The sequence below is a fragment of the Physella acuta genome, unplaced genomic scaffold, assembly GCF_028476545.2.
Source record: "Physella acuta isolate Inbredline_101_S28 unplaced genomic scaffold, ASM2847654v3 ptg001212l, whole genome shotgun sequence".
NCBI lineage: Eukaryota > Metazoa > Mollusca > Gastropoda > Physidae > Physella > Physella acuta.
The window spans coordinates 225,001-251,947 of NW_026732729.1; the positions used below are offsets into that span (position 1 = coordinate 225,001).

The 26,947-nt window shown below is 37.9% G+C and overlaps 1 protein-coding gene across 1 annotated transcript in view; it reads right to left on the reverse strand.

The window, feature by feature from the left end:
• The window catches only part of LOC131957137 (speract receptor), a 137,019-nt gene that overhangs the window by 24,609 nt on the left and 85,463 nt on the right, over positions 1-26,947 (reverse strand). Inside the window, exons 5-13 of the mRNA XM_059321853.1 lie at positions 24,463-24,641; positions 22,355-22,490; positions 22,056-22,204; positions 21,514-21,619; positions 20,677-20,755; positions 15,120-15,234; positions 14,042-14,212; positions 13,371-13,475; positions 12,140-12,211 (exon numbers count right to left, since the gene is read on the reverse strand). Of these exons, the coding sequence (XP_059177836.1) occupies positions 12,140-12,211; positions 13,371-13,475; positions 14,042-14,212; positions 15,120-15,234; positions 20,677-20,755; positions 21,514-21,619; positions 22,056-22,204; positions 22,355-22,490; positions 24,463-24,641 (1,112 nt within the window). The remainder of the gene's footprint in view (positions 1-12,139; positions 12,212-13,370; positions 13,476-14,041; positions 14,213-15,119; positions 15,235-20,676; positions 20,756-21,513; positions 21,620-22,055; positions 22,205-22,354; positions 22,491-24,462; positions 24,642-26,947) is intronic.

A 26,947-nucleotide genomic window follows, 5' to 3' on the forward strand; every position in this document is an offset into this window, starting at 1 on the left:
GATCCCCTTAATATTATGTGACGTCGTAGACCGACCATGGAGGGTAACAAAAAAACTTTATTCCCGTCGGAAACAGCCATTATAGTCGTTAAATAAGTTCATATAACGTAATTTCTTATATAAGCAAACAATATAAGTAAACAATGACATACGTCATACGTTCAGTTTTCAAGGGAGGTAACGTTTTTAAAATTATTATTTTTCAAATAATTGTATACTATTTTAAACAGAAACAGAAAATGACGAAGTATAGCATTTGTTTTAGTACAAAATTAAGTTGTTAATTTAGTTAAGTATGTTAATTAAATTAATTAATTAATTTCAAAAGGCAATGTAATATAAACTATGAGATATACTGTTCATGAAACCTGTGTAGTTCTAATTCCATTTTAGTTATACACTAGGCATGCTGCCCAGCTTCGCTTAGGCTTTCGAAAACATTGAGAATTTGCATGCTTAATTAATTCGCCCGAGGGTCGGTCTACGACCTCAAGAGTTATGAAGAGGTTTAATCCGTGGACATTTTTTTTCGATTTATAGCTCATATAAGGTACCGGTCAGTCGAGGTCAGTTTTGACCCCCTCATCGTAGACTTTTCGGCCAACCGGCCCCCGTGTTCTGTCGCCCCAAGGCAAGATCCTGCCAAATTTGAAGCGCCTGCGGCGCCGGGAAGTGCCCTATCGGACACCCGACAATCTAGATCTAGATCTAGATTCCTAAAAGAATTTTTTTTTTAAGTTTAGCCCGAGCATAATAAAAATAAATACATTAACCAAGTTGACTTGGTGTGTCTCGAACCCGCACCACCTGCGTGGTTTAATGTACACTAACATCTTCGCTATTTAGGCAGATGACGTCAATAGTTAATGTATAAGCAATAGTGACGTCACAGTTTTATGCGTTCTTTTTCACATATATTAATGCTTTTCCGGTTGCATAAATAATACTGTTTCTCTACATTCGAATACGCCTTAAATTTTTATTTTTCTTCTTTAAATAAAATTGTGGTTATACATTTAAAACATCTAACATATTATTTTCAACAAAAGTCCGTAAAAAATTCTCGATATATCGCTGCCGATTCTGACGTGATGTCCGGCGAAAATTTTTTGCGGACAGAGAAAGAGAGAGAGAGAGAGAGAGATGTGCGCACATTGGGCTTTTATAAATTAGGATTGCGTACTTTCCAAAAATTCGCTACGAATCTGCATGTAAATGACTAACAAAAACATTTTTTCTAAAGTTAGCATTACTGTTTAAATTAAACTTATTAAACTTATTAAAGCACTCCACACCCAATCCATCGCTAAATAATTAAGTATTCAAATTCTCAAATGCCTTTTAAAAACCTAAGCGAAGCTAGGCAGTATGCCTAGTATATATATATATATATATATATATATATATATATATATATATATATATATATATATATATATATATATATATATATATATATATGTAACTAGGTGTAGTTACCATACTATGGTTAACAACGTATTACAGTCTGATGCAATAGCGCAGATGTTGGGCTGATAACGATCACGAAGCCAAGGCGTAGTTGGAAAGCGATACGACAAGCCGCTGTCAACTTTGACATGAATTGGCTGACGTCACAGTGCAGGTGTTCTATTGATCGGACTGATAACAAGTTTAATAAAAGACTGGTACGAGACAACTGCGTAGTAATCGGAAGGCGAGATATTCGGATGGAACATAACTATGATAGGACCGAATATGATTACGGATATGAAGGGGATAAATAAGGAAGGCGACGGCTGAGCTCGCAGTCAGGCAGTCTCTCTCTCAGTCTCTCTCTCTCTCTCGCTCGCTTTCGATCAGTGAGTCGGTGTGGCAGTATCAAGTTGGTTGTATTGTGTTAAGAAGGACGTTAGACATGTGTATTCAGTTAGATGAAGCCTAGTGAGGACTGTTGGGGGTCCGTTGATTCAGACTATTATTGTGAAACATCTCTCTTGATTCATTATATTATTGTGAAGCATTCTTTGATTCATGTAATAAAAGGATCAATAATGAACCTGCATCTTCGAGTATCTATGCTGTGGTCAATGTTGTGTGGAATGAGTGGTTAGACTCGGGAAGGTCACATTTGGCGTTGTCGGCAGGGTAGCCAGAGACTCGTTACATTTGGCGTTGTCGGCAGGATAGACTCGGGGACTCGTTACATTTGGCGCTGCGACCAGGATGAATTCAACGAGACTTGCCGCTTTAGGCACCCATAGTCAACCTAGTTCATAACTGTGTTTAGTGTGTGTGTGAATTCGGACATTCAGGAACAGTGAAAATTGAGGAACGAGGAAAATTTTTTCATACACACACGGTAAGAAATGTCTTTTTTATTTTGAAGGAAATAAATAAAAGGGAAGATTTAAATTAGAATTGAGGAAATTGAAAAGAACAGAGATGAGACACCTTTCATTATCATTCTGGCTTGGTGTCACATGCTCTTTTGCTGCTGCAAGCATGTGGCTCAGTATACCCCTAGTTGTAGCACCAACTACCCTGGGGACAGCTATGGGGCTGACCACCAGCATCCAGATAATTGGCATTGGTATCTCCAACTGGGTTGTTGGACAAATACTAGGCAAAGATGACAACCAAGAGATAGATGTAACCCTTAGACACTGGAAATGTGTCATGATCTCCCTTTTGGGCAACACTATCTGCTGCATAGCTGCAACATTTTTCCTTGGTGTGAGGGGCAGACGCGGGAGTGGTATTTTAGATATCGGAAAGGGACAGAGACTCCTGCTGGCCCAACAATCTGAGCCAGATGAAGAAAGCCCAGAGATAGGCAACGGTGAAGATGACCCTTTGCCTCCAGAGGGACCAGGACAAAATTTGGACAAAAAGCCGATCCATATTGTGGTCCTGCCCAGTGAGTCCCACATCAACAAATTTTACGGGGACGGTAATCCAACTTTAACCAACAGGTTCAGTGAAGAGGTCAGGGCTGCCTGGGCCTCGAGATGCATGTCACCAGAGGAAAGATTAAGACTGCTGATGGGCAGTATAGGAGAGACGGTTAGGGCAGAGGTCAAATGCCACGATAAAACCATCCAATCAGATCCAGATAAGGTGCTGGATCTAATTAGGGAGACCTTTGGGGAGAGACGGTCGGGATCGCAACTGCTAGCGGTGTTTGTAGGTATAAAGCAGAGACTGGCGGAGAGTGTGATGGAGTATTCACACCGAATGAACGGGGCCTTTGAAGCTGTAAAAGGCAAAATACCCGACATAGATGCGCGCCTGCTGAGGGACCATTTCATCGAGGGGCTGGCGACCCCTATGGCAAGAAGATATTTGAAGGAAGAGGTCTACAAAGACCCACAGTTGACCTTCCTTCAGGTCAGGAACTCAGCGATCCGCAGGTCCGAGGATGAGGACCAATCGAACTGTTCGGTAGACCAAATCTCTGTGCCGGAACAGCAACAATCCCCACCCACGGGGACCAGCACGGTGGAAACCATGATGGCTCAACTGTTGGCTCACCTGGATAAGGTTGACCAACGATTGGAGAGGTTGGAAAGCAGGTCAACAGCTGAGAATCAGGAAAAGAACGGGCCAAAACAGAGACAGGTTGGACGGCCGCGACCCGCCGGTCCATCGCTCCGGTGGACGGCCGATGGTCGACCAATTTGCCTGTCCCGCTCACAACCCGGACATGTGGCACAATACTGTCCGGTGAAACGATCGCCCTCTGTAAGGCAAGGCAAGGCTACAGAGAGGCGAGGTTATGGCTTAAGAAACAAAATGGGACAAACAATGAAAGAGTCTCAAACAAGACTTGAAGAGAAATTATCAGATATTGAAAAAGAACTTCAAATCACAGCAAGGCTGGGATCCATCGAACAGCGATGGGCAGCAGAATTGGCACTCTCTGACCTGGAGAGAAAATATCGCCCAGGGCAGTCCAATGGTAATGCTGACGCGTTATCAAGGAATCCTTACGAGAGACCGGGCGATGAGGAAGAAACGCTGACAGGAATATGTGAGGTCAGAGCGTCAACAGATATCCCTCACGGGGTGCAAGTGAACAATTTGTTGGTAGAGAAAAATGATGATAAGAAGAAAATTGGTAGACTTAATAAAGGAATTCAAAGTCTAACCAGGAAACTGGATAGGAAAAGTTCATGCAAATCAAAAGCACAGGAGAAATGTTCATCTTTAAAGTGTCTGTTATCGGAAGAAGTAAATAAAAATATTAGACAACAGAACAGTGTTGGCAAACTAGAAGAAATGATAGACAAAGAAAGGCTAGTGATGCAAAACGGACAGACCGGGGTGGAGCACATTTCCACAGAGCCCGGACATATGGACATTAGTGATTTTAATTACCTTAATCACAAAGAGATAAGAGATGCCCAGAGAACGGATAGTGGCTTACAGCCGCTGTTGAAACACGTCCAGGAACAAAAATTCCCAGGAAGAAGGGAAAGAGAACAATTTGGTCGAGAAACAAAGAAAATACTGAGTCAGTGGGACCGTCTCAGTATAAAGGATGGTGTTCTCATGCGGAGAATTCATGACCAAATTGATGGGACAATACACCAGGTGGTGGTGCCTGGACAATTACGAGAAGAAGTGCTAAGGTTGGCACATGACAGGGCAGGACACCAGGGGCAGGACAGGACGCACAAAATATTACGACGGAGGTGTTACTGGCCCAATATGGAAATGGAGGTCAAACGCCATTGTGAGGCTTGTGTGAGGTGTCAGCATGCGAAAATGCCAGTTGTCAAAATGAGACAGCCATCGGGACACCTATTAGCGACAAAACCACTAGAGATTGTGGCTATGGACTTTACGTCGTTGGAGCAATCATCGGATGGGACGGAACATGTGTTGGTAATGACTGATGTTTTCACCAAATGGACTGTGGCGGTGCCCACACGAGATCAGACTGCCAAAACAGTGGCAAAGGTCTTAATAGAACATTGGTTCATCAAATATGGCATACCAAGACAATTACACTCTGACCAAGGAAGGGCCTTTGAGTCAGAAGTAATTAACCAACTGTGCAGCCACTACGGGATCAACAAATCTAGAACAACCACATTTAATCCGAAAGGAAACGGACAGTGCGAGCGGTTCAACCGCAGCATGCATGATTTGCTGCGTACTCTAGAACCTGAACAGAAAAAACGTTGGCCTGATTTTCTCCCAGAGTTGGTATATCTATACAACTGCACACCCCATGCCACAACCGGCTTTTCGCCATACATGTTGCTGTTCGGACGGGAGGCTCGATTGCCCCTTGACTTGTTCCTAGGAAAAAAGGAGAGTATGACTGGCTCATACACTGCACTGGAATATGTGAATGAACATATGAGACGAATTAGAGAAATGTACAGGGTAGTACAGGAAAGACTAGAACATGAAGCACGGCGAAGGGAACCGCCGGTACAGACAAAGGACCCGCCACTCAAACTGAACGACAGGGTATTACTGCGTAGCCACCCGTTAGGCAGAAACAAAATCCACGACCTCTGGGGACAGGAGATATGGCAAGTCGTGGAGATGCCTAAAGTAGCAGGTGGCCCCTTTAAGATAAGACCCATCGATCACGCCAAACCGGATCGGTGGGCGAATATTGCTCAATTAAAGAAATATTGTCATAGTCAAGAAGAGCAGTTACACACAAGGAAACCCAAGACAATTAGGGAACCGGAAACTATAACGGAAATTCACATACCCATCCCGGAACCATGTCACCATCAACAGCGCAACAGCGATACACAAGGGGAGGATACCGGCAACAAGGAGGATCCCGGTCCCTCCAAAAGCAGAGAGACAGTAGACCATCACATAAGTGGTCCGCGGAGAAGTTTGAGAAACAGAAAGAATACGAAATTTTTTGTCAGCAACCATCAATTCTTTCATGGTCGCGCTGGTATGAGAACAGACTGTTCAAAAAGTCATAAAAGTGAACTGGTGAAGGCACCAGACGAAAAAAGGTGGATGTGAATTCTAGAACTGTTTTGTGTCTGAGGAAGATGATGTAGACACATTGGATATGTGAAATGGGGATAACTGTCAATCTTTTACGAATGTGACGACATTGACAGTGAGTGGAACAATAAATTTTTTTTACGATGGTGCGATGGACATTTAGGAAGTGCACCTACCAAGCGTTGTTTGTGGTTGAAAACACACAAAAAAAGGCGGCGGTGGATGTAACTAGGTGTAGTTACCATACTATGGTTAACAACGTATTACAGTCTGATGCAATAGCGCAGATGTTGGGCTGATAACGATCACGAAGCCAAGGCGTAGTTGGAAAGCGATACGACAAGCCGCTGTCAACTTTGACATGAATTGGCTGACGTCACAGTGCAGGTGTTCTATTGATCGGACTGATAACAAGTTTAATAAAAGACTGGTACGAGACAACTGCGTAGTAATCGGAAGGCGAGATATTCGGATGGAACATAACTATGATAGGACCGAATATGATTACGGATATGAAGGGGATAAATAAGGAAGGCGACGGCTGAGCTCGCAGTCAGGCAGTCTCTCTCTCAGTCTCTCTCTCTCTCTCTCGCTCGCTTTCGATCAGTGAGTCGGTGTGGCAGTATCAAGTTGGTTGTATTGTGTTAAGAAGGACGTTAGACATGTGTATTCAGTTAGATGAAGCCTAGTGAGGACTGTTGGGGGTCCGTTGATTCAGACTATTATTGTGAAACATCTCTCTTGATTCATTATATTATTGTGAAGCATTCTTTGATTCATGTAATAAAAGGATCAATAATGAACCTGCATCTTCGAGTATCTATGCTGTGGTCAATGTTGTGTGGAATGAGTGGTTAGACTCGGGAAGGTCACATTTGGCGTTGTCGGCAGGGAAGCCAGAGACTCGTTACATTTGGCGTTGTCGGCAGGATAGACTCGGGGACTCGTTACATATATATATATTTATATTTGTTTCGTTACTGGCACCTTGATAGTGGTTTTGTTAATAACAAACAGATAACAGATATAATACAGTAGTGATATTATATAGTAGCTAAGACATGCTGTTGCGTAAAAAAAATTTAAAAAAATATACACATGAGCTGTAGTGTGAAAGATAGGCAAACGTTCAAACCACTTCCATAAATTATTTCCCTTTTTCAAATAGCCAAAAGGGGTGCTCATAAGCTCCTTTTAATAGATTTGTAATAATAAAATTAAACAGCAATTACTTATCTTAATTATTATTTAAAAAAAAATAAGTACTAAAGAATGGTATAGTATAATGATGAAATGTAGTCAAAACTAATAATATAAATACAAAAAAAAACATAAAAATAAACATAACACGAGACACCATTACTCATACAAAGCTTCATGATTTATATACTTTTGACAGACTTAGTGATTAGACGTATTAAGGCAAACATAATGAAAACAGAGATTTTCAAAACAGGCCAATGCACTCATACATATGACATGTTGTTGTGATTAGATTTAATTGAAGTTTTTGTTCAAAACCCGATCAGGCCAGAAATGAGTAGGCCTATCCTATGTTCTTATTGTGTGTTTATATAAATATATATATATATATATATATATATATATATATATATATATATATATATATATATATATATATATATATATATATATATATATATATATATATATATATACACATATATGGGGGGGGGGCAAACAAATTTTTTGCGGGGTGGCCCATTTTTTCTAGTTCCGCCACTGAATAGATCTATAATTATTAAGGAACTGGATAGTCGCACATTAACACCAAAAGAGCCCCATGCGGCTCGCGAGCCGCAGGTTGCTGAACGATTCGTATGTGCCCGCCTCTCACTATTCCACAGAGACAGAATTTTTTTCATCAACATTATTTTAAAATATGATTTATTTTTATTCATTTGTTACAGTTTTAATTTTTTTTTTGACTGCCTAGGTTTATTAAATATGTTCAATACTTGTCCCAACTTGTCTAGCGGCGAGCCAGACTGCACTATTTACGCTAGCCTGGAACGGCTAGTGCCATTTGAATCATTTTTCGGTAATGTTTGTTTTCAAACATGAACTTAATAAAATCAAGATATGGATCTCGACTCACCGATGAGCATCTTTATGATTGTCTGCTAACAGGATTATCGTCATATTTTCCTAATTATGAAGCTCTGGTCAATGAAATGCAATGCCAAATATCACATTGACTTTATTATATTTTTTAATGAAATGTTTTCTTTTTATTTATGTGCTTTGTTTACTTTCTTTACGATTTGTAAATACATTTCTCTGTGTGTATGCAATTTGAAAAAAATGCCAAATAATTTTATTATTTTAAAACATTTGTGTTTATTATTTATTAATACATAATGACTATAAGAAAATAAATTATGGGAAAATGACAAGTTATGGAAAGAGTTTGTCGATTTAAAATAGGTGGTGCCTGCCACCCTACCGATATTTTAGAATGTGCTCTAGAGTAAAAAGAAAAAAAGGTTGGGAGCCCCTGTATTAAGGTATAGTTTTAATGTATTTTAATCTACTTTTTTTTTGTTTTTTTTATGTTGCGATGTTGTTTTTTTTTTGTTTTTTTTTTTGTTTTATTTTTTTTAAATTTTTTTTTAAAGAAAATTGTTGGGCATGTAATACGTTTTGGAACTGCGGTTAATTAAAATTTTCAAAGTATTAAGGTTTGACTTTGTAAAATATCAAAACGTTTCATATTTACACTATAACCTAATGATAACTCGACTTTCTATAAAATAAAATAAAAATGACTATTATTTATATTTAAACTGCAAAAGCAAATTTTAACAAATGTGACAAATTATAGATACCATTTTATTGTTTCACAATTAAATTTCTCTGTGTTTTAGAAGCGCATAGAACAATTGTTATAAGTTACTTCCCTTAGCTTTATAAAAAACAGAAATAGATCTCGAACTAACTTTAATATTCAAAACAATTGTCAGATATATCATTACGTTTATGGCTGTTTTTCAATATTTATATTATATATATATATATATATATATATATATATATATATATATATATATATATATATATATATATATATATATATATATATATATATAGGCCTATTTAACTTCTGAGTAAATTGTCTACTTGTGTGGTGAAAGAGCAAAACTTTGAGGTGAAAAGGGTAGGGATTAGAATAGGTCAATGGAGGTATCAGTAACATTGTATATACTCACGTATAAGTATTGAACATCGGATTAAAATGTCACAACTGGAGTTAAGTTGAATGAATTATACTGATTAAGTAATTTAACAGGTTTTATCTGTTACATTTGGATGCTAGTTCTATCTCTGGTATGTAGTTAAATATACAGGTGAAATAAATCAAAGAGCACCGAACAAAACAAGGGATGGGTATAGAATTTAGTGACTGGGGTGAATGAAAGAAATTGAAAATTTAATGCAGAAAATGTTTTAAAAAATTGTTGTGAACTCGGCATGTGAAGGGTCAGTCTCGCCCGCTCAAACGGTAACCGGGTACCCATTGCAGCTGGGTGGGCTCAGAGACAACGCCGTCGCACAAGAACATACATGTACAGCAACTTATAATCCAGGATGGGGGGGGGGGGGGAAGGGTTCACTAGCGCTGGTTGTTAAATTATGATGGTAATAACCGATGGACTACAGATTTCCGAATGTAATACTGACGAATCTGCAATGGCACTCACGCGGGAAATGTGGTTTGGATTCGGGTTATGGAGTGACAGATGTCTTATGCCATGAGTTAAGAAGCTAATTTGAAATATCCCAAGTTCAAGTAACAACGGCTCATTGGTCTAGGGTTTGGGTGCGAGAGGTCCCGGGTTCAAATCCCGGACTGGCCTGTTATTTTTATATTACATACAATTTTAAGCTACATAATTCAGATGTTTATATGGTCGTTAAAATATAGTTTATGAACCACTAGTATTTGAAATATCCTGAAATATTGCTATAAAGAAGTAAGAAGATACAATCACTACACTTTAGAGTTTATGAACCACTAGTATTTTAAATATAATGAAAGATTACATAAAGAAATAAGAAGATGCAATTACTACACTTTAGAGTTTATGAACCACTAATATATTTGAAATATCCTGAAATATTACTATAAAGAAGTAAGAAGATACAATTACTACACTTTAGAGTTTATGAACCACTAATATTTGAAATATCCTGAAATATTACTATAAAGAAGTAAGAAGATACATTTACTACACTTTAGAGTTTATGAACCACTAACATTTGAAATATCCTGAAATATTACTATAAAGAAGTAAGAAAATACATTTACTACAATTTAGAGTTTATGAACCACTAATATTTGAAATATCCTGAAATATTACTATAAAGAAGTAAGAAGATACAATTACTATACTTTAGAGTTTATGAACCACTAATATTTGAAATATCCTGAAATATTACTATAAAGAAGTAAGAAGATACAATTACTATACTACATGAGAGATGATACGCCAATCTTCATACAGGTTTATAACATTCAATGGCGTATATTGTTGATGTATATTTATTGTTGTAAAAAATATAGTTCCCTTTTCAAACGGTCCATAGGGCAAGTGAAGTAGAGTTCACTTGTTTCTGTGACCTCGGCATATGAAGAGATAGTGTTGACTTAAGATGTGTTCTTTATACATTTGTTGTGTTTTTATTTGCCCTATTCATCTGTATATTTAAAAATTTCGTATTCTATAATCTATTGTATTTACGCAGCTGTACTAACTTATTAAAACGTATTCACCAGAAACTGCCCTTGCCTTTCACGTTCTCTAAATACATCTTAACTTAAACTAGACATTTTAAAACTGGCTAATCTGTCAGATCAGAGTTTGACTTTATGAAGAGAATCAGTTTCTAGTGCTACTAATACATGTCATATAAAACACGGCGGCCGTATCACATAGCCATTGATCAACGTTCTCGTGTGGATAATATTTCTGGCATCTCATCCAATCCAGGATTTCCCTGCACTTCACCGTCAGCTGAATCTATTTACTGTGTCTATTTTTTGCCCCGATCTATTCACGGGCTAAGGACATTTGTCAGGTATAGACAGACAGTTAACAAGCGCGCGTGCGTTTGTCAACGACCGTTCTGTGTGAGCCAAAAAAAAAAAAAAAAAAAAAAAAAAAAAAAAAAAAAAAAAAACGGGAGCCCGAGTTAAAGTTTTTATTTTCAAAGGTGCATTCGAAAATTAGATTTTGGCTTTTATTTTTATTTATCTGGCGTTATGTATTTTTGGTAGGGTTTTATTGGGGAGGGGCAGGGTGGAGGTCGTGGCCAAGATATTTACAGTACATTTGAATCAAAAAATTAATAATAAGCCATGAGTGTAGAATGCTGGTTAAAGAATAATTAGTTAGCAGTTTATGATAAGAACAGTAGTGTGTTTAAGACAACATTAGCTGTGAATTTTTAAAAAAGAACAACTTTGAAATTTTCATGGATTTTGAAACGAAATAATAATTGCAATACAGACAGCTCAAGATCAAGGTGTCAAAGTTAGTCGCCTATTATATAGTAACACACAGAGTTTCTTCCAGGCATCTCTTCGAAAAAAATTCTACCGCCCCCCCCCCCCCGCCCCCTGAACGAAATGAAATTTGTATAATTTATATAGAAAATATATACTTTTAACAGTGTCACCCCCCCCCCCCCCCGGAGAAAAAAGTCTGGAACAAACACTGGTAACACAAACAAGTGTCTAGAGTCAGAGGCGTAGCGGGGGGGGGGGCGGTCCGGACCGCACCGGGTGACACCATTTAGGGGGGTGACACCAAGGCAAAAAATTGCAAAATATATAGAGAAAAATAATAATTCCACTTAATTAAGTGATTAAATCGTTAAGTATTAAATAGTGTTTTAAGAGTTGCAAATCGAAAGTTTGAGTGGAGGGTGGGGGTGGGGGGGTGGTGCAATTCGAAAGTTTGAGGGCGGGTGTGGTGCAAATAGAAAATTGAAAGTTTGTCGCTACGCCTCTGGGGGGTGACACCATTAAGTGCCGCACCGGGTAACACCCGACCTCGCTACGCCACTGTCTAGAGTTACTTACCTCTGTGATAAAATATCTACAGTTACCTACCTTTGAGATAAAATATTTACAGTTACCTACCTTTATTATATCGGAGACTAATGACGCTATGAACATGGAATCGAGAAGTATATCCTCATTCTCTAGGATATCCTGTGGGAAAAAGATAAAGTTACATTGAATGGGCTTTAATGCAGTATGTAGTCTATGAATGGATTTCCATTAGCGTAATTGATTTCGCATATCATGTATCTTTGTACACATATTTGTTTTTTTTTAATTTATTTTCTTCAAATTATCTTTAAAATGAATTGTTCTTAATGATTATCCATCGCTATCACTTTCACATGTAGCACATCATCAGTCTGGAATCCAGTTTAAGGTCAATTTTATTATGTGTGTTAATGTATCATTTTAATAAAGGAAGTATTGTATGAACATGTTAGTCTATACGTGGTTGTTCATGATTTTTTTATTTTTGTATTTGCTGCTATTCTTCTTCTTCTTCTTCTTCGTTCTTAATTTTTTGTGTTGGGAGGGATCGAGCCTTATCTGCCAGAGGGTTTGAACTCGAGACTTTTTTTCGAATTTATCAACCATGAGCTTTGCCGACTCGACCATGCTTCCATCACAATTAAGGATTACGTGTCAACTGGTTATGCGCCATTGAGGCCATTGACTCCGATTTCAGCCTGCTTTTCTTTTTGGATTTGCTTCCATAGCCTTTGTCCAACCAAGAACAAACTACAAGGCAGCAGTTGTTTTATTTTGGAGTTGTCTCTCCTAGAAGAGTGGCTGTCCCCAGCTAACGAGCCTCATCTGCCCGAGGGTTCGAACTCGAGACTTTTTGGTTTAGCAACCATGAGCTTTACCGACTCGACCACGCCGACCCCTTGCTGCTATTAAATATTGTAAGGTCATTTTTGTCGTCATCACTGTGGTGAACACAACTTCGTTTAATCTCTAGTTAAATACCTAGTAATATATAAGCTATGGATTACATGTTAACTTTATGTTACATATAACCTGTTATATATACGTTACATGGGCACTTTTATTTACATTTGCATTAAGAAATTTAGTAAGTAAGCTATTTTTATGTGAGCTATAAGTAATCTGTAAACAATGATTTACACGTAACCTTTAAGTAATTATTAGTTTAAGATACTTGGACGTGATAAGTTAATTGGAAATTTTACGATACCTGTAAGTTTCGAGACACCTTTACATTTATAATTACATGTAAGCGTTAAGTTTCCTGTAAGCTATAAGTTACATGTAGGCTGTAAGTTACCTGTAAGCTGTAACTTACCTGTAAACTGCCTTTACTGCAGTAGCCGGTGACAACGTAGATGTGGGGTGATTCCACGCACGCGCCAATAAACGGGTTGATGTTGTCGTGACGTAGTTCCCTCACCTGTAACATGCAGGTGTCACAAGCCTAAGGCAAGTCCTAAGTTAAGGCATATCTCACACCTCATCACACATTACTACTCCCACATACGACCCCACACTTAACTAGCCCACCCATAACACAAACGATAACAACCCCACACTCTTAACCACCTATTTCCAGATACATCATTCCCCACTACCCACAAAAATCCCCAACCCCCCCATAGAACACTACCACACACACATCAAACCCTTATTCCCCACACATCACCACACAAATTATCCCATACAGATCAAAACCCACTACCTCATACATCACCCCCACTATCCCCCACACACAACCCATAACTGCCCCACACACATCCCCCACTACCCCACACATCATCCCAACTATCCCACCCAAACAACCCATAAATTCCCCACACACATCCCTCATTATCCCACACCTATTACCCCACACACATTAACCACACTATCCCACACACACCACCCATACCTCCCCGACACACTTTCCCCCAACTACCCCCACATCACCCCCACTATCCCACACACACCACCCATAACTCCCCCACACACATCCCCCACTACCGTCTTAAGCTCCTTCTTGACACTCCTCGTGAGCTCGACATGCTGTTTGTTGACCTTCCTGACGGCCACGACCGTGCCCTTGTAAATGCCGACGTGAGTAAACAGCTGTCGCATGTCAATATCTGACACAGATATCAGGGACGACTGGCTCGCCGACTTGTTTAGGGAGGTCTGGGTACAGGGGGCAGATAGGGGCAGATAGGGGCAGAGAGGGGCAGAGAGGGGCAGAGAGGGGCAGAGAGGGGTAGAGGGGTAGAGAGGGGTCAGAGAAAATACAGTGTTATTATCACAAGCATATGGGAAAGACGTGGCTTGGAGGTAGATTGCTGGACTGCTAGCCCGAGTTCAAATCCCGATTCAAGTCAGTAGAGTCCAAACAGCTCTGATGGGTACCTAACTCACGTTAGGCAAGTAAAGGCGGCTGGGCATAGTGCTGACCCCACTACCCCTTTAAATGCCAAGGTCACAGGAGCAGGTGAACTCTACCTCCCTCGCCCCATGGAACGTCAGGTTCGAAAATGGAACTTAACAAGTAGTCTATATATTTTTACACACTCAGACACACTTCACAGAAACACACTAACATATACCAACAGACACCTAACATAAACAAACATGCGTAATAACAGCAGTAGCACTTTAGTGATAAATGGTAATTGAAGTGTATGAAGCTTATCTTCACACACGCACACGCACACACACACACACACACACACACACAAATATATATATATATATATATATATATATATATATATATATATATATATATATATATATTGCGTGAAACTCCACACATAATATACAGACATATATTCACATACACATACAGTGTCAAAATGATACACATGTATATGTTTAGCTGAGTTTAGTGGCAACTCCCAGAAAAGACTACATACATATTAATGCTTAAACTGCTATAACGTTTCTGTATTCAAGGAAGTGGCAACCAAGTAAAATCTTTACAAACAATGACAACTGACAGATCGGCCTATCTGTTGACACTGTATTTATTACTTGACAACACTGACAACATGCCATTTTGGAATATATGTATCAACACAAATCAAAGACCCACCTTATTGTTGGTGCCAGAGTTGGTGTTATAGTAGGGGTTAGTAGTCAGCACGATGTCCTTGTAGAGTTCTATCTTCCACAAGAGGCCAGCTAGTTCTTGCTCGTACCTCCAGTTGCTGTTGATGTATGGTGGAAAGTTATTCACATTTCAAAACACATATGCAGTTAGCGTGCTATATTACATACACATACATGCATTGATATGACTGATAAACACGTGTGTGTTAAAGCGTGTGTTCGGGTATATTTGTGTTTGTGTCTGTGTTTGTGTGTGTATGTATGTTTGTGTGTGTGTGTGTGAATTTGTGCTTGACTCTCTTTTATTGTGAATGAACTACAGACTAGCCATGTTTGCAATGAAAATCGTTCACTTTAACGGTGCTTAATTCATTCGGTTAAGTTAAATGACATGGATGTGCATGGTTACTATTTGATATCTAAATCCATTAAAAATGAGTTCATTTTACTTTTTATTTCCCCATTACAACCCCCTCCCCCCTCAATCCATATAGTCTCACCCACCGGCCTACTAAAGGATGTATTGATTTACTATTTGCTTTCTCATTACTGGACTAATAGCTACATTATACCCGATTTCCACGGACACATCAACCCACCTCCCTCCCCGTACCACAAGTTGACTTATGACGTCATCCCCCTTCACCACATCCCCGAACGACAACTTGACATAAGACCTCATATCAACAAATTTTAATAAACCGACACCAACACAACTAAAACTAATTATTTTCTTGCCTTTTAAGTATTTACGTTAAAAATTTCCTTGATATAAGTTTCTAAAAAGTTAACTTTTAGTTACTAAACACTTGTACATTTCATTACTGTGTTCTCTGTTTATTTGCAGTGTACTAAATTTCAGATCTGCCTGAAATATTTTAACATTGTTAACACATGCATTTACATGGTGTCTAGTTTCTACTGTTTGCAAACAGATATGGGACACAACTCCAGTACTATTTGTAGCCAAAGTTTGATCCTCTTTTAGTCCGGGGAAACAGAATTAGTTTAAAGTACTTTTCTATTAGCCTCCGTTTGATCTGGCCAGGACGGGGGTTTGAATAGGTTGATTAGGGCGGCATTAGGCTAGGCTGGAGTCTCAGAGACCACTACAAGAAACGTGGAGAAATGAGACTGGTGACGTCATCGATTACCATTAAGGGTTGGGTTTAGTGAAGGTAGAGAGGGGTGGTGTGGGTTGGACGGGAGTGGACGGGTTGGGGGTCATCCATAAATGACGTCACGCTTTTTTTTGACGATTTTTACCTCCCCCCCCTCCCCTCCGTCACACCTCGTCACAAAAAGCCAGATCCCCCCCTCCTAAAATGACGTAACACCTCAGCCTACAACCCCCCACCCCTCAAAATTGCAGTTGAATTTGTTTTATAACATCGATATTTTTCTGAAATCTTGTCTGAACTCTGTCAAAATAGAATATTTAAATTAATTCCTATTACAATTTATTAAAACAGTTTTTTAAAACGCGAAATAACGTCTAAAATTCGTTTTCTAACATAGCTAAACCCCCCCCCCCTTCCCCGTTATCACACACCGTCACAAAATTACGTACCCCCCTCCTCCTATGAGTGTGACGTCATTTATGGAAGACCCCTTGGTGCACGGTATGTTAGTATATTGCAGAATTGGTTAGGGTAAGGCTAGGGTAGAAAGAGCATGGGTATAGCTTGAATATGGTGATCAGGGTACCCTCGATTTTCTTTTTCTAACTTCAGGCATATTTTGAATATTAATAATCATAAAATTTACTTCTTAATATTATCATAACATGTTTCCATAAAGCGGAGTTTAAGGATACATATTTTTTATAGGAAAAAATAAATTTAAAAAAAATAAACCGGGAGTGATCTCCCCTAAACTTTCTCGAATATTCTTATATAAAATAACAGGGGATGGAAACTCGGGCTATAGACATGATTTTTAATCCATTTTAAATACTTAAAGTTTTAAAAATATAATAAAATCTCGTAGACAAATTAATTGCACACCAAGTGAACGCAAATAAAAAAAGCGCATAATAGTGCGCAATATTATTAGTACTTTTAAAATTTACATTAGTTTTTTGAGAAATCGGAAGTAGCGTAAATTACTACTTCCAGTCAACGGAAATTACTCAAAATTTAACAGAAGGTAGAGAATTAGATCTTTTACTTACATGTGAAATTTCATTTATCTATCTGAAATAGTACTCAAGTTATAGGCTTTTAAAAAATTCAAAGTAAGAAAAGTACCTTTTCCGGTTATCGGAAATCGCTCAAAAGTTGATACGGATCTACGATTTTGATAAAATACTTGTATATGAAATTTCATCAACCTAGCTGTAACGGTACTCAAGTTATCGTGTTTACACACGGACAGACACACACACGGACAGACACACACACACACAGACATACGGACAAGATTGCAAAATTATGTTTTTCCGTATCAGTGAGGTGTAAAACGTCGAGATTTGTAAAAATCTCGATTTTTTTTTTGCACGATTACAATACTTTCTCTATACTACGTATATACGAGAAAGTAAAAACCTAGTAACTCATGTTACGGGTTGTTTCCCTTTAATCGGTGTCATTTAATTTGTTATATATATAATATCAGCATTATATGCAATAATTCTGCAACTTTAAAAACATTGTTTAATAACACAATATTGTTTTTACTTTTCTTGAAAGTAAAAACAAAGTGTAAATCTAAGGTTGGATAACGTCATAGACATATTGTTATTATGAAAACTTTAAATTTCAAACATGAAATCTATTTTAAATACTTTCGCGTTTTCTTCTGTTAATCAGTACATAGTTTGAAATATTTGTATAATTTTACATGCTATTTAAATAAAAAAAATATATAATATGCCCATTATGGTGAAATTATAGTTTCCTCTTTAGACCTAGCGATCCAGTGGGCAGTTTAAATAGAGGTTCATGTGTTTTATGTGATGGGATGAGGTGGACAGTACAATGCCAAGCCACTGACTCAGCATTCGAACTCGAGACTTTCTGTTTAGTATTCACTCGCTCCACCCCAAGACCACGCCGTCCCATGCTGTTATTAATGTTAATCATGCGATTTATATAGGTACCACGCACTACCGTGTCTCCAGACCCCGCACTGCGGGGAGGCCCGGGTCGTTGGGGGGGGGGGGGGCAACGTCGACGATATTTTTTTTTTTTAAATTTTGAATTTAATTTATGTGATTTTTTGCCTTGATGTTTGGTTTGTACAAAAAATATACTGTAACTATGATACTATTATCTTTTTTTAAAATCATTCACTATACCACGCTCTTCCGCAAACATTAATATACACTACACAAAATGTATGTAAAATATAGGCGAAACTTCAATTTTTTAAAACAGTTCTGTGACTTTTTTCTCCCCTATGTTAGCCAAATATGGGGCACGTAACACGTTCACACTTTGACATAACATTTCGACCGGTCCTCCAAAGCGTATTGTGGTGGGGTGGGGCAGGGGGTGGGGAGCAAAGAGGAGGCTCCAAAATTAAAGCCAAATGTATTTTTATATTTAAAAAAAATATTTATAGTTGTATTGATAATTAATTGTATTTAAAAGCATTTTCAAGTACGAGTACGATTTCCCCTACTATCAAACACACGATGTCGCCGGCAGAATTATTTGAAGAAAAACACGCGATTGTATTCTATGTTAAAAAGTTGAATATACGAGAAAGTTTACAGGAGTTCACTTCCACTTTATTGTAAATTGTAATATAAACTGAATAATATAGTTTAAAAAATCGATATTTAAAAAAAATCTTAAATTTTAATGTGGGTTGTAGGCTGAGGTGTGAAGGCATTTACGGAAAATATGTGTATGATAATGGGTGTAAATGGAGGGAGAGGTATGAATAGGGCTGGTAATTAGGTCACTAACCAGTTCTCAGGCTCAATAAAACCTGCATGAGCCATAGTACTGATTGGTGACCTACTTACCAGCCCTATTGTCGTGAAAAGCGTTTCGTCATTTATGGTCAAACTGCTGACTCAACCGTCTGTATCATGTATACCAACTTTTTTCTCGCGGGATTGGAGGGTGGGGGGGGGGGGGGGGGGGGTTGGGGCGGACTAAGTTTTCTGAGTGGGCGGATGGTTTTCGGTTGGGGGGGGGGGGGGGGGGGCGAAGAGATGCCTGGAAGAAACTCTGATTACACAAAAAATACTCTTGAATATTAAATCAAATATCTATTGATTTTGTAAACGTATTTTTTCAAAGTTGTCCCCAGGGAAATACACTTTATCAAAAACATCTATACGTATTTTTATGAACAGAAAGCTAAATGTATTTTTAGAAGGTTTTACATTTTAATGAATCAATTTAAATACTAAATCATCTTGTTTTTTTTTTTTTTTGTTATTTTTAAAAAAACTCGCTTGATATTATGTTTTATGTATGGGGTTAATAAAGGCATAAAGGCTACATTAAATGTATTTAGTTCTAGATCTTGTACAGGTAATTTTTATCATTCTTGATCATGCGACATGTTGACTTTTTTTTTTTAGAATGCCATGATTAATAAATCATAAGACGCCGTACTGATCAAATTAACTTGATGGGATGTATTTAAATCTATGACGTCATGTATCTCGGTTAAAATCTGGACCCATTGATGGCAACACAGCTATCTTAACTGTGTACCCCCCCCCCCCCCCCATCCATCCCTCTCTCTTTCAGGGTTATGCAGAGTTAAAGTGACATTATTTACATGAGATGACGTAATTTTTGATGAATGAAACATATTTATGGTTATTTTTTAGCGTTGCATCTAAATTTGTTTTTTTTAATAAAAATAAATACATCTTTTCAACGTCAGTTTGCTTAAATCAAAGAGATAAAACGAAGCTTCATGATATTAACATGTTTTTTATCGCGATAACTTTATTCAGAAGATGATTGAGCATAAACATATAACGTGTGAATAGGTTAAGGCCTAGCATGGTAAGATTTAGAAGATAGCTGGGGTTAAATCTGCGAATGGCGGGCGACAGTTGACTAACTCTACCGTAGAAGCGAAGTAGAACGTCTAAGAGTCCACTCAGCTCTGATGGGTACCTATCCCGTGTTAAGGAAAGTAAAGGCGGCTGGGCAAAATCCTGACCACACTTTCCCTTCAAATGCCAATGTCAAGTAACATGTGTACTCTACTTCATCTGCCCAATCGATCGCTAGGTCTAAAGAGGACTCTTTACATACTTTACCGTATAGAGTATAGACAAACAGGAGTGATAGCCCCTGTTGCTTGCTGTACATCCTGATGGCAAAAACATTGGTCAGACAACCAAACATCATCACAACTGGGCAGCATGCTTCAATTGTCAGTTTTTTTAGGAAAACGGTGGAATATTTTCTCGAATCGTATTCAAATCCAACCGTCTTTATCAAACAATATCGTGTTTACTTTATGTAATATGAAATCGGCCATAGTAGAAACTGTGATGAGGGTAACCCCCCCCCCCCCTCCCATTACTAGTGAGAGTTGTATAAACAATGACAGAAACTTACTTGTAGAAGATGTATCCGATGATGATGCTGATGAAGATGATACCCCCAGTGAAGCCCCCGGCGATCTCGTACGTGTAGGCTGTTGGAAAAAATAGTACAATTCGTAACGTGGTTTCAAAATTTTGATGATGAAATTTTTAGATGCAGGGAGTTAGTCATTAGTCAGGTGAGTATAAGGCGAGGTTGAGCTGTTAAAGCTCATGGTAGCTGAACCGAAAAGTCCAGAGTTCGAAACCCCGGGTACATGAGACTCGATAGCTAGGGACAGCAACTGTTCCAGGTGAGACAATTCCAAAATCAAACAACTGCTGCCTTGTAGTTTGTTTTTGTTTGGACAGAGGCTATGGAAGCAAATCCAAAAAGAAAAGCAGGCTGAAATCGGAGTCAACGGTCTAAATGGTGCATAAATAGTTGACTCGTAATAATTAAATTTTGTTGAAGGGGATTTTTTTCCAATTAAGAAATTAACGATAATAAGAAGTTCAGTTAATCATTATAATGGTCAAATCATTGTGTCTAATATGTCCAACAATTTAAAAGTCTAGACATTTTGTTTTGATTTACCCATACGTTTTTTAAACAAGCCATCAGTTGTATTTGCCTTAGTTGTACATAGTACATTTTGCAAATAGGCGTAGATATACACAGACCTATAATTAAAATAGTTGTGCCTTTTAAAGTACGAAACACATTTTCTTTTATTATATTTCAGTTGCAGTGTCTACTCCCATATACTTATTATTAATACAGCCAGACTGTTTGAAGAAAGTGAATGCTAAAAACATTTTAAAATATTGCACGTGATTGGTCAAACAAAACGTGCTCACGTTGACTTACATTTAGGCGGCATACACTTCTCATGCTTGAAGCCGCACTTTGGCTCATCTGGTGGGGGTTGGCCGTTGATCCACTGCATGCTCTCGTCTTGGTGGAACTGAAACTTCTGGAATAAATTTCCATTGGGGTAGTCTATGACATAATGATACTATAAATGATTACCTAATACTATATTAGGTTCATTACTGCATGATTGGTTTCAGTCACAAATATGTCGTTAATACAAAAAAATTGAAAATCCCTATCCATATCATATCATATTCGTATTAAGGCCTTTATATTATACTTATCTTTATCATTTCTTTTACCATGGACTTAGTTCTAAACTTTGAAATCGCTGTATCAATAGATAAAGTTGATAAGCAACATTTTAACCTAATTATATATAGTCCTTTATCGGTGTTTCTTATTCACGGATGAAAAAAAAGTAATCGTATTGAGTTCGCTACTGATGTTAACAGAGAAATAATGTAAAGCCTAATGGAAACAGATGCTAACACATTTTGTAACAACTACACGGGCAAGGTCTCTAAGTCACTTACAGGTATCTCGCTGGAATCTGTGTCGTGATGGAAGGTGCCAATCGGGTGCATCCGCCAACCGCCGTCCTTCAATGCTCGGCAGACGATCACCGAGTAGTTGCCGAGGGCGTCACCACATGAGTTGATCCTGCTGACGTAGCCGAACGCGCCTGGAAATGACGTCAGTGGTAATATGTATTGAGAAGTTACATGTGTATATATATATATATATATATATATATATATATATATATATATATATATATATATATATATATACATATATAGTTATACGTACATGAAAGAGAGAGTGAGCTTACTTTTGTACGAGCGTCCTCTGATACGGTCTATGATCGCCCTACCATCCCTAGTGTCCCGTCCCTCTTGTATAAATTCGTGGATCACCTGAGCATAGATCATTACTGCGTCATACAGGTAAGCGGCCTCTGGTAGAATCTGCAAGGTAAATCAGGTTCTCTTTAGCTACAGTACATGTATTTTTACTGTCGTGGTGCCAAACCACATGCTATCTAACTACAAGAAGGTGCTGTTGTAGTTAATTAGTTGTGAGGTTTTAGAGTCAGGGTTATATCTGGATTGAAGTTTAGGTAGGTCAATACCTTTTTTAAGGTTAGAATTAGTAGTATTATTAATTTAAGGGTTAGTCGTGTGTCTGGTCTATAGATTAAGATTACTTTGTACATTAGATGGAGAGATTTAAATAAATATATCACGTTAAGTTTGAGGTTTGCTTTTCATGGTTTGCAATCAATGATACATAAATATTAATCAATGATAAATCAATATTGATCAATGATAAATAAATATTAATCAAATGTTAAGCAATAAGTATCAATAATTTTTAAAATTATTTATTACAGTTCAGCTGACAAAATATTCTTTAAGATTTTCTATTACTAAATAAATTAGTTAATTCAGTACCAATATATCTTGAGATGGTAAATCTTCATTTCGTGAAGCCCAGTCCGTAAAGATATCGATAACTTACACCAGACCAACGCGTCAAACAAGATTACAGAGATCCAAAAACGAACGGCAATTAATTTCCATTTTCGGCCTCCCACCGAACAAGACGATATCCACGGAGCACCGTCCAACGAGTCAAATACCATTACAAGACCCGTTAGTTCCCCTACAACTGTACGATCTCCAACTTCTGATTTCCTCCAGCTCCCCCAGAGCATGCTTCATCTATACTTCAAATCTAGGTCACTGCCCACGATCTAAAAATAAATCAGGCGTTGACCTAATTCTTTCAATCATCTGAGGATTTCTCCCGCTTGGGTTTGACGGTAATAGATTAGACGTACCGCGATTCAACGGTAGATCAACGACACTCGAATAGTCATGGTTAAGCAGTGGCTCTCGACTTAATCAAATGGTATCCAGGTTTACACGATTATCCAATGATATATTTTTCTATTAAAACAAAGTACAACATCACATCATGAATTTAGTATAAGTGCATTTGTGTGTTTTGTGAAAATCAGTTTTATTTTATCTCTGCTAACAAACCTCCAATGATATATGTTTGGATTTCGGTATTACTATGGTAATTAAGAGTAAACAAAGATTTTTAGAGTTCACAAAGTATTTTACGCTTGTAAGTCTCGTTCTATCACTTATTATAATGCAAAATCTCGTTAGCCAGAGATAATATACATTTTCGAAATAAATTGATTTTTGTGAACATATTTCCCATTTATGATAGCTTTTCGTATTTAGAACTCGCTTCAAGATTTAAAAGTACAAATAGTTCCCACAATGCAACAATTACAAACATGTTACTAATAATAGAATCAAATTAAGTAACGGTAGTCCAGGTTATTGTAACTACGGTTAATATACTGTACTGTAGCGAAGTTTCAACGTTTGCTGATATTTCGTATTAGTAGCAGTTTCAACATTATCGTCATCACATTTTGCCGTTTGTGCTAGAGACACATGGGCCAGATGAAGTAGAATTCATCTGTTTCAATGACCTCGGCATACAAGGGTACAAATGTAGTCCAATCAACAATAAATTGGTCAGTTTTTACAGTTAGAGAAAAAAAAAATTCTAACGATTCTTTATACAAAAGTTAAAATGTGTAAATCGTTGCAAATTTGAGGGGAATGAGTAAACATTGTCAATGTTTGTTAAATTAACGTCATCTCCTTTCTTCAAAATACAAGAAAAATACACTTTTAATGCTAATGTGTACCGAAAATTTCCTGCCATGTATTAGATACGTCAATATCTATCACGTGATGTTCCACATAATCAGTCTCACACTCAAAGATGTTTTCCTCAAGTTAACTCAACAATTTCGTCGTTCAGATAACCCCCTGTCCGTGCACTCATCTAAAGATACCCCCCCCCCGTGTGAGCACTCATGAAAAGATAACTCCCCGTGTGTGTACTCACGTTCCGCTTCTTGTCTAGCTTGTAGATGTTGACAAGGTTGAAGGGCGGCTTCTCCAGGTAATCGTCGACCGTCTCCTCGAAGGCCTTGTAGTTGGGGTCGGTGGGTGGGGTGTGGATGATGCTCAGGAAGTGGCGGTACGCCATGGCCGTCTCGTTCTTCACAATGTCGTCAAAGATCCCTGTACACGACAGAATCAGATTAGGATTGTGAGTATCTGCAAGTATCACATCGAAGATTCATGTAGGACACGACAGACAGAATCAGATTAGGATTATATGTCTCTGCAGGTATCACATCAAAGATCCCTGTACACGATAAACAGAATCAGATTAGGATTATATGTCTCTGCAGGTATCACATCAAAGATCCCTGTACACGATAAACAGAATCAGATTAGGATTATATGTCTCTGCAGGTATCACATCAAAGATCCCTGTACATGATAAACAGAATCAGATTAGGATTATATGTCTCTGCAAGTATCACATCAAAGATCCCTGTACACGATAAACAGAATCAGATTAAGATTATATGTCTCTGCAAGTATCACGTCAAAGATCCCTGTACACGATAAACAGAATCAGATTAGGATTATATGTCTATGCAAGTATCACATCAAAGATCCCTGTACACGATAAACAGAATCAGATTAAGATTATATGTCTCTGCAAGTATCACGTCAAAGATCCCTGTACACGATAAACAGAATCAGATTAGGATTATATGTCTCTGCAAGTATCACATCAAAGATCCCTGTACACGATAAACAGAATCAGATTAGGATTATATGACTTTGCAAGTATCACATCAAAGATCCCTGTACAAGATAAACAGAATCAGATTAGGATTATATGTCTCTGCAAGTATCAGTAGTATATTAGGTCCCTTTTGGGTCGGTTTTTTGGCGGAGCAGGGGAGGCGCAGGCGCAAAGGTTATATAGCAAAATACTCGGAGCAGGATGCGCAGCCTGCCGCAGCCTGCCGCAAAGACATATAGTAAAATACTACGCCAGCTGCCGCAGGGTGGGTGAGCAGGATGCACCGCAGGCGCAAAGACATATAGTAAAATACTACGCCAACTGGGGTTGGCGGAGCAGTGAAGGGTGAGTCACCTTTTGGTGACCTTGTGACGTAATCATTGACCTTGTGACGTAATCAGTGACCTTGTGACGTAATCATTGACCTAGTTACGTAATTTTAATGCGTTTTTTTAATGAGTTTTAATGAGTTTTTAAAATTTTAATTAATTTTTGACCTAGTTACGTAATTTTAATGTATTTTTTAATTAGTTTTAATGAGTTTTTAAATTTTTAATTAATTTTTATTATCGAGTTACGTAATTTAATTACTTTGATTGTATTTTTATTTTGTTTAATTTGTTTGTTTACTTGTTGTTTAATTTAATTACTTTGTTTATATTGTGTAATTTTTATTGACGAGTTACGTAATTTGATTATTTGTTTACTTTTTAATTATTTTTATTTTGTTTATTTTTAATTTTATTTTATTTTATAATTAGTTAAATTATTATTAACTAGTTACGTAATTTGATTTTAATTACTTTGTTTAATTTAATTACTTTGATATATTTCTTTTCTTTGTTGTTTAATTTGTTGGTCTGTTTGAATGTATGTATGTTTTAAATAAAAGACTAACACTAGCCGTGTACTTTGTGAATAACATCCATTAAAGATAACGATCAGCCACAGCTGTTACGTATCGACCCGCCCGCGAAGTTTTCTCACCGCTACCCGTTTTAATGGGAATGTATTGATCGCACCCACTGGGCCATCACAGCATGATGTCCCACCTAATTAAATTTTTGTTATGCTTCACCGAGTTTCCCCCGAGCGGTTTGATAGGTCATGATGATTTATGTGGGTTCGCGAAGCGAACACTGCAGGGGTTATGGTAATTAAGGCGAGCCATTAAGCGCGTCTCCACATTAACTGTGGTAACAGATGTTACGTATCGATTCACCAGCAAAGTTTTTAATATTGATCGCAGCTACAGGCCCATCACAGCATGATGTCCCACGTAATTAAATTTTGTTATGCATCAGTGATTTTCCCCCGCTCGATTTGACGGGTCATGGTAATTAACGACGTACATTAAGTACCTCTCCGCGAAGCACTTAGGTCATTATGCAACAGCTGTTGTGCGACAGCTGGTGGTGTAATTACGCTGACCAACCGTATAAATGACCGCGAAAATTGTGTTCTAATCACTTCAACTTTGGACTTCACACCAAGCTTCACCGCGACTTATCCAGCCTGCGACCTCTGTTGACTCCTGAGACTAAACCGACGCCAGCTTTACCAACCATCACATCCACCTAAACCTACACGGACCACATCTTTTGTGCGTGTTTATTCTATTAAAGGTAAGGTTAATATTACTTTTGTTTTAAGGGCGCTAACCCCATTAAAATCAAATCTTATTAAATAAGTAGTCACAGGTATTAACTTTAATTTTGTATCGTAC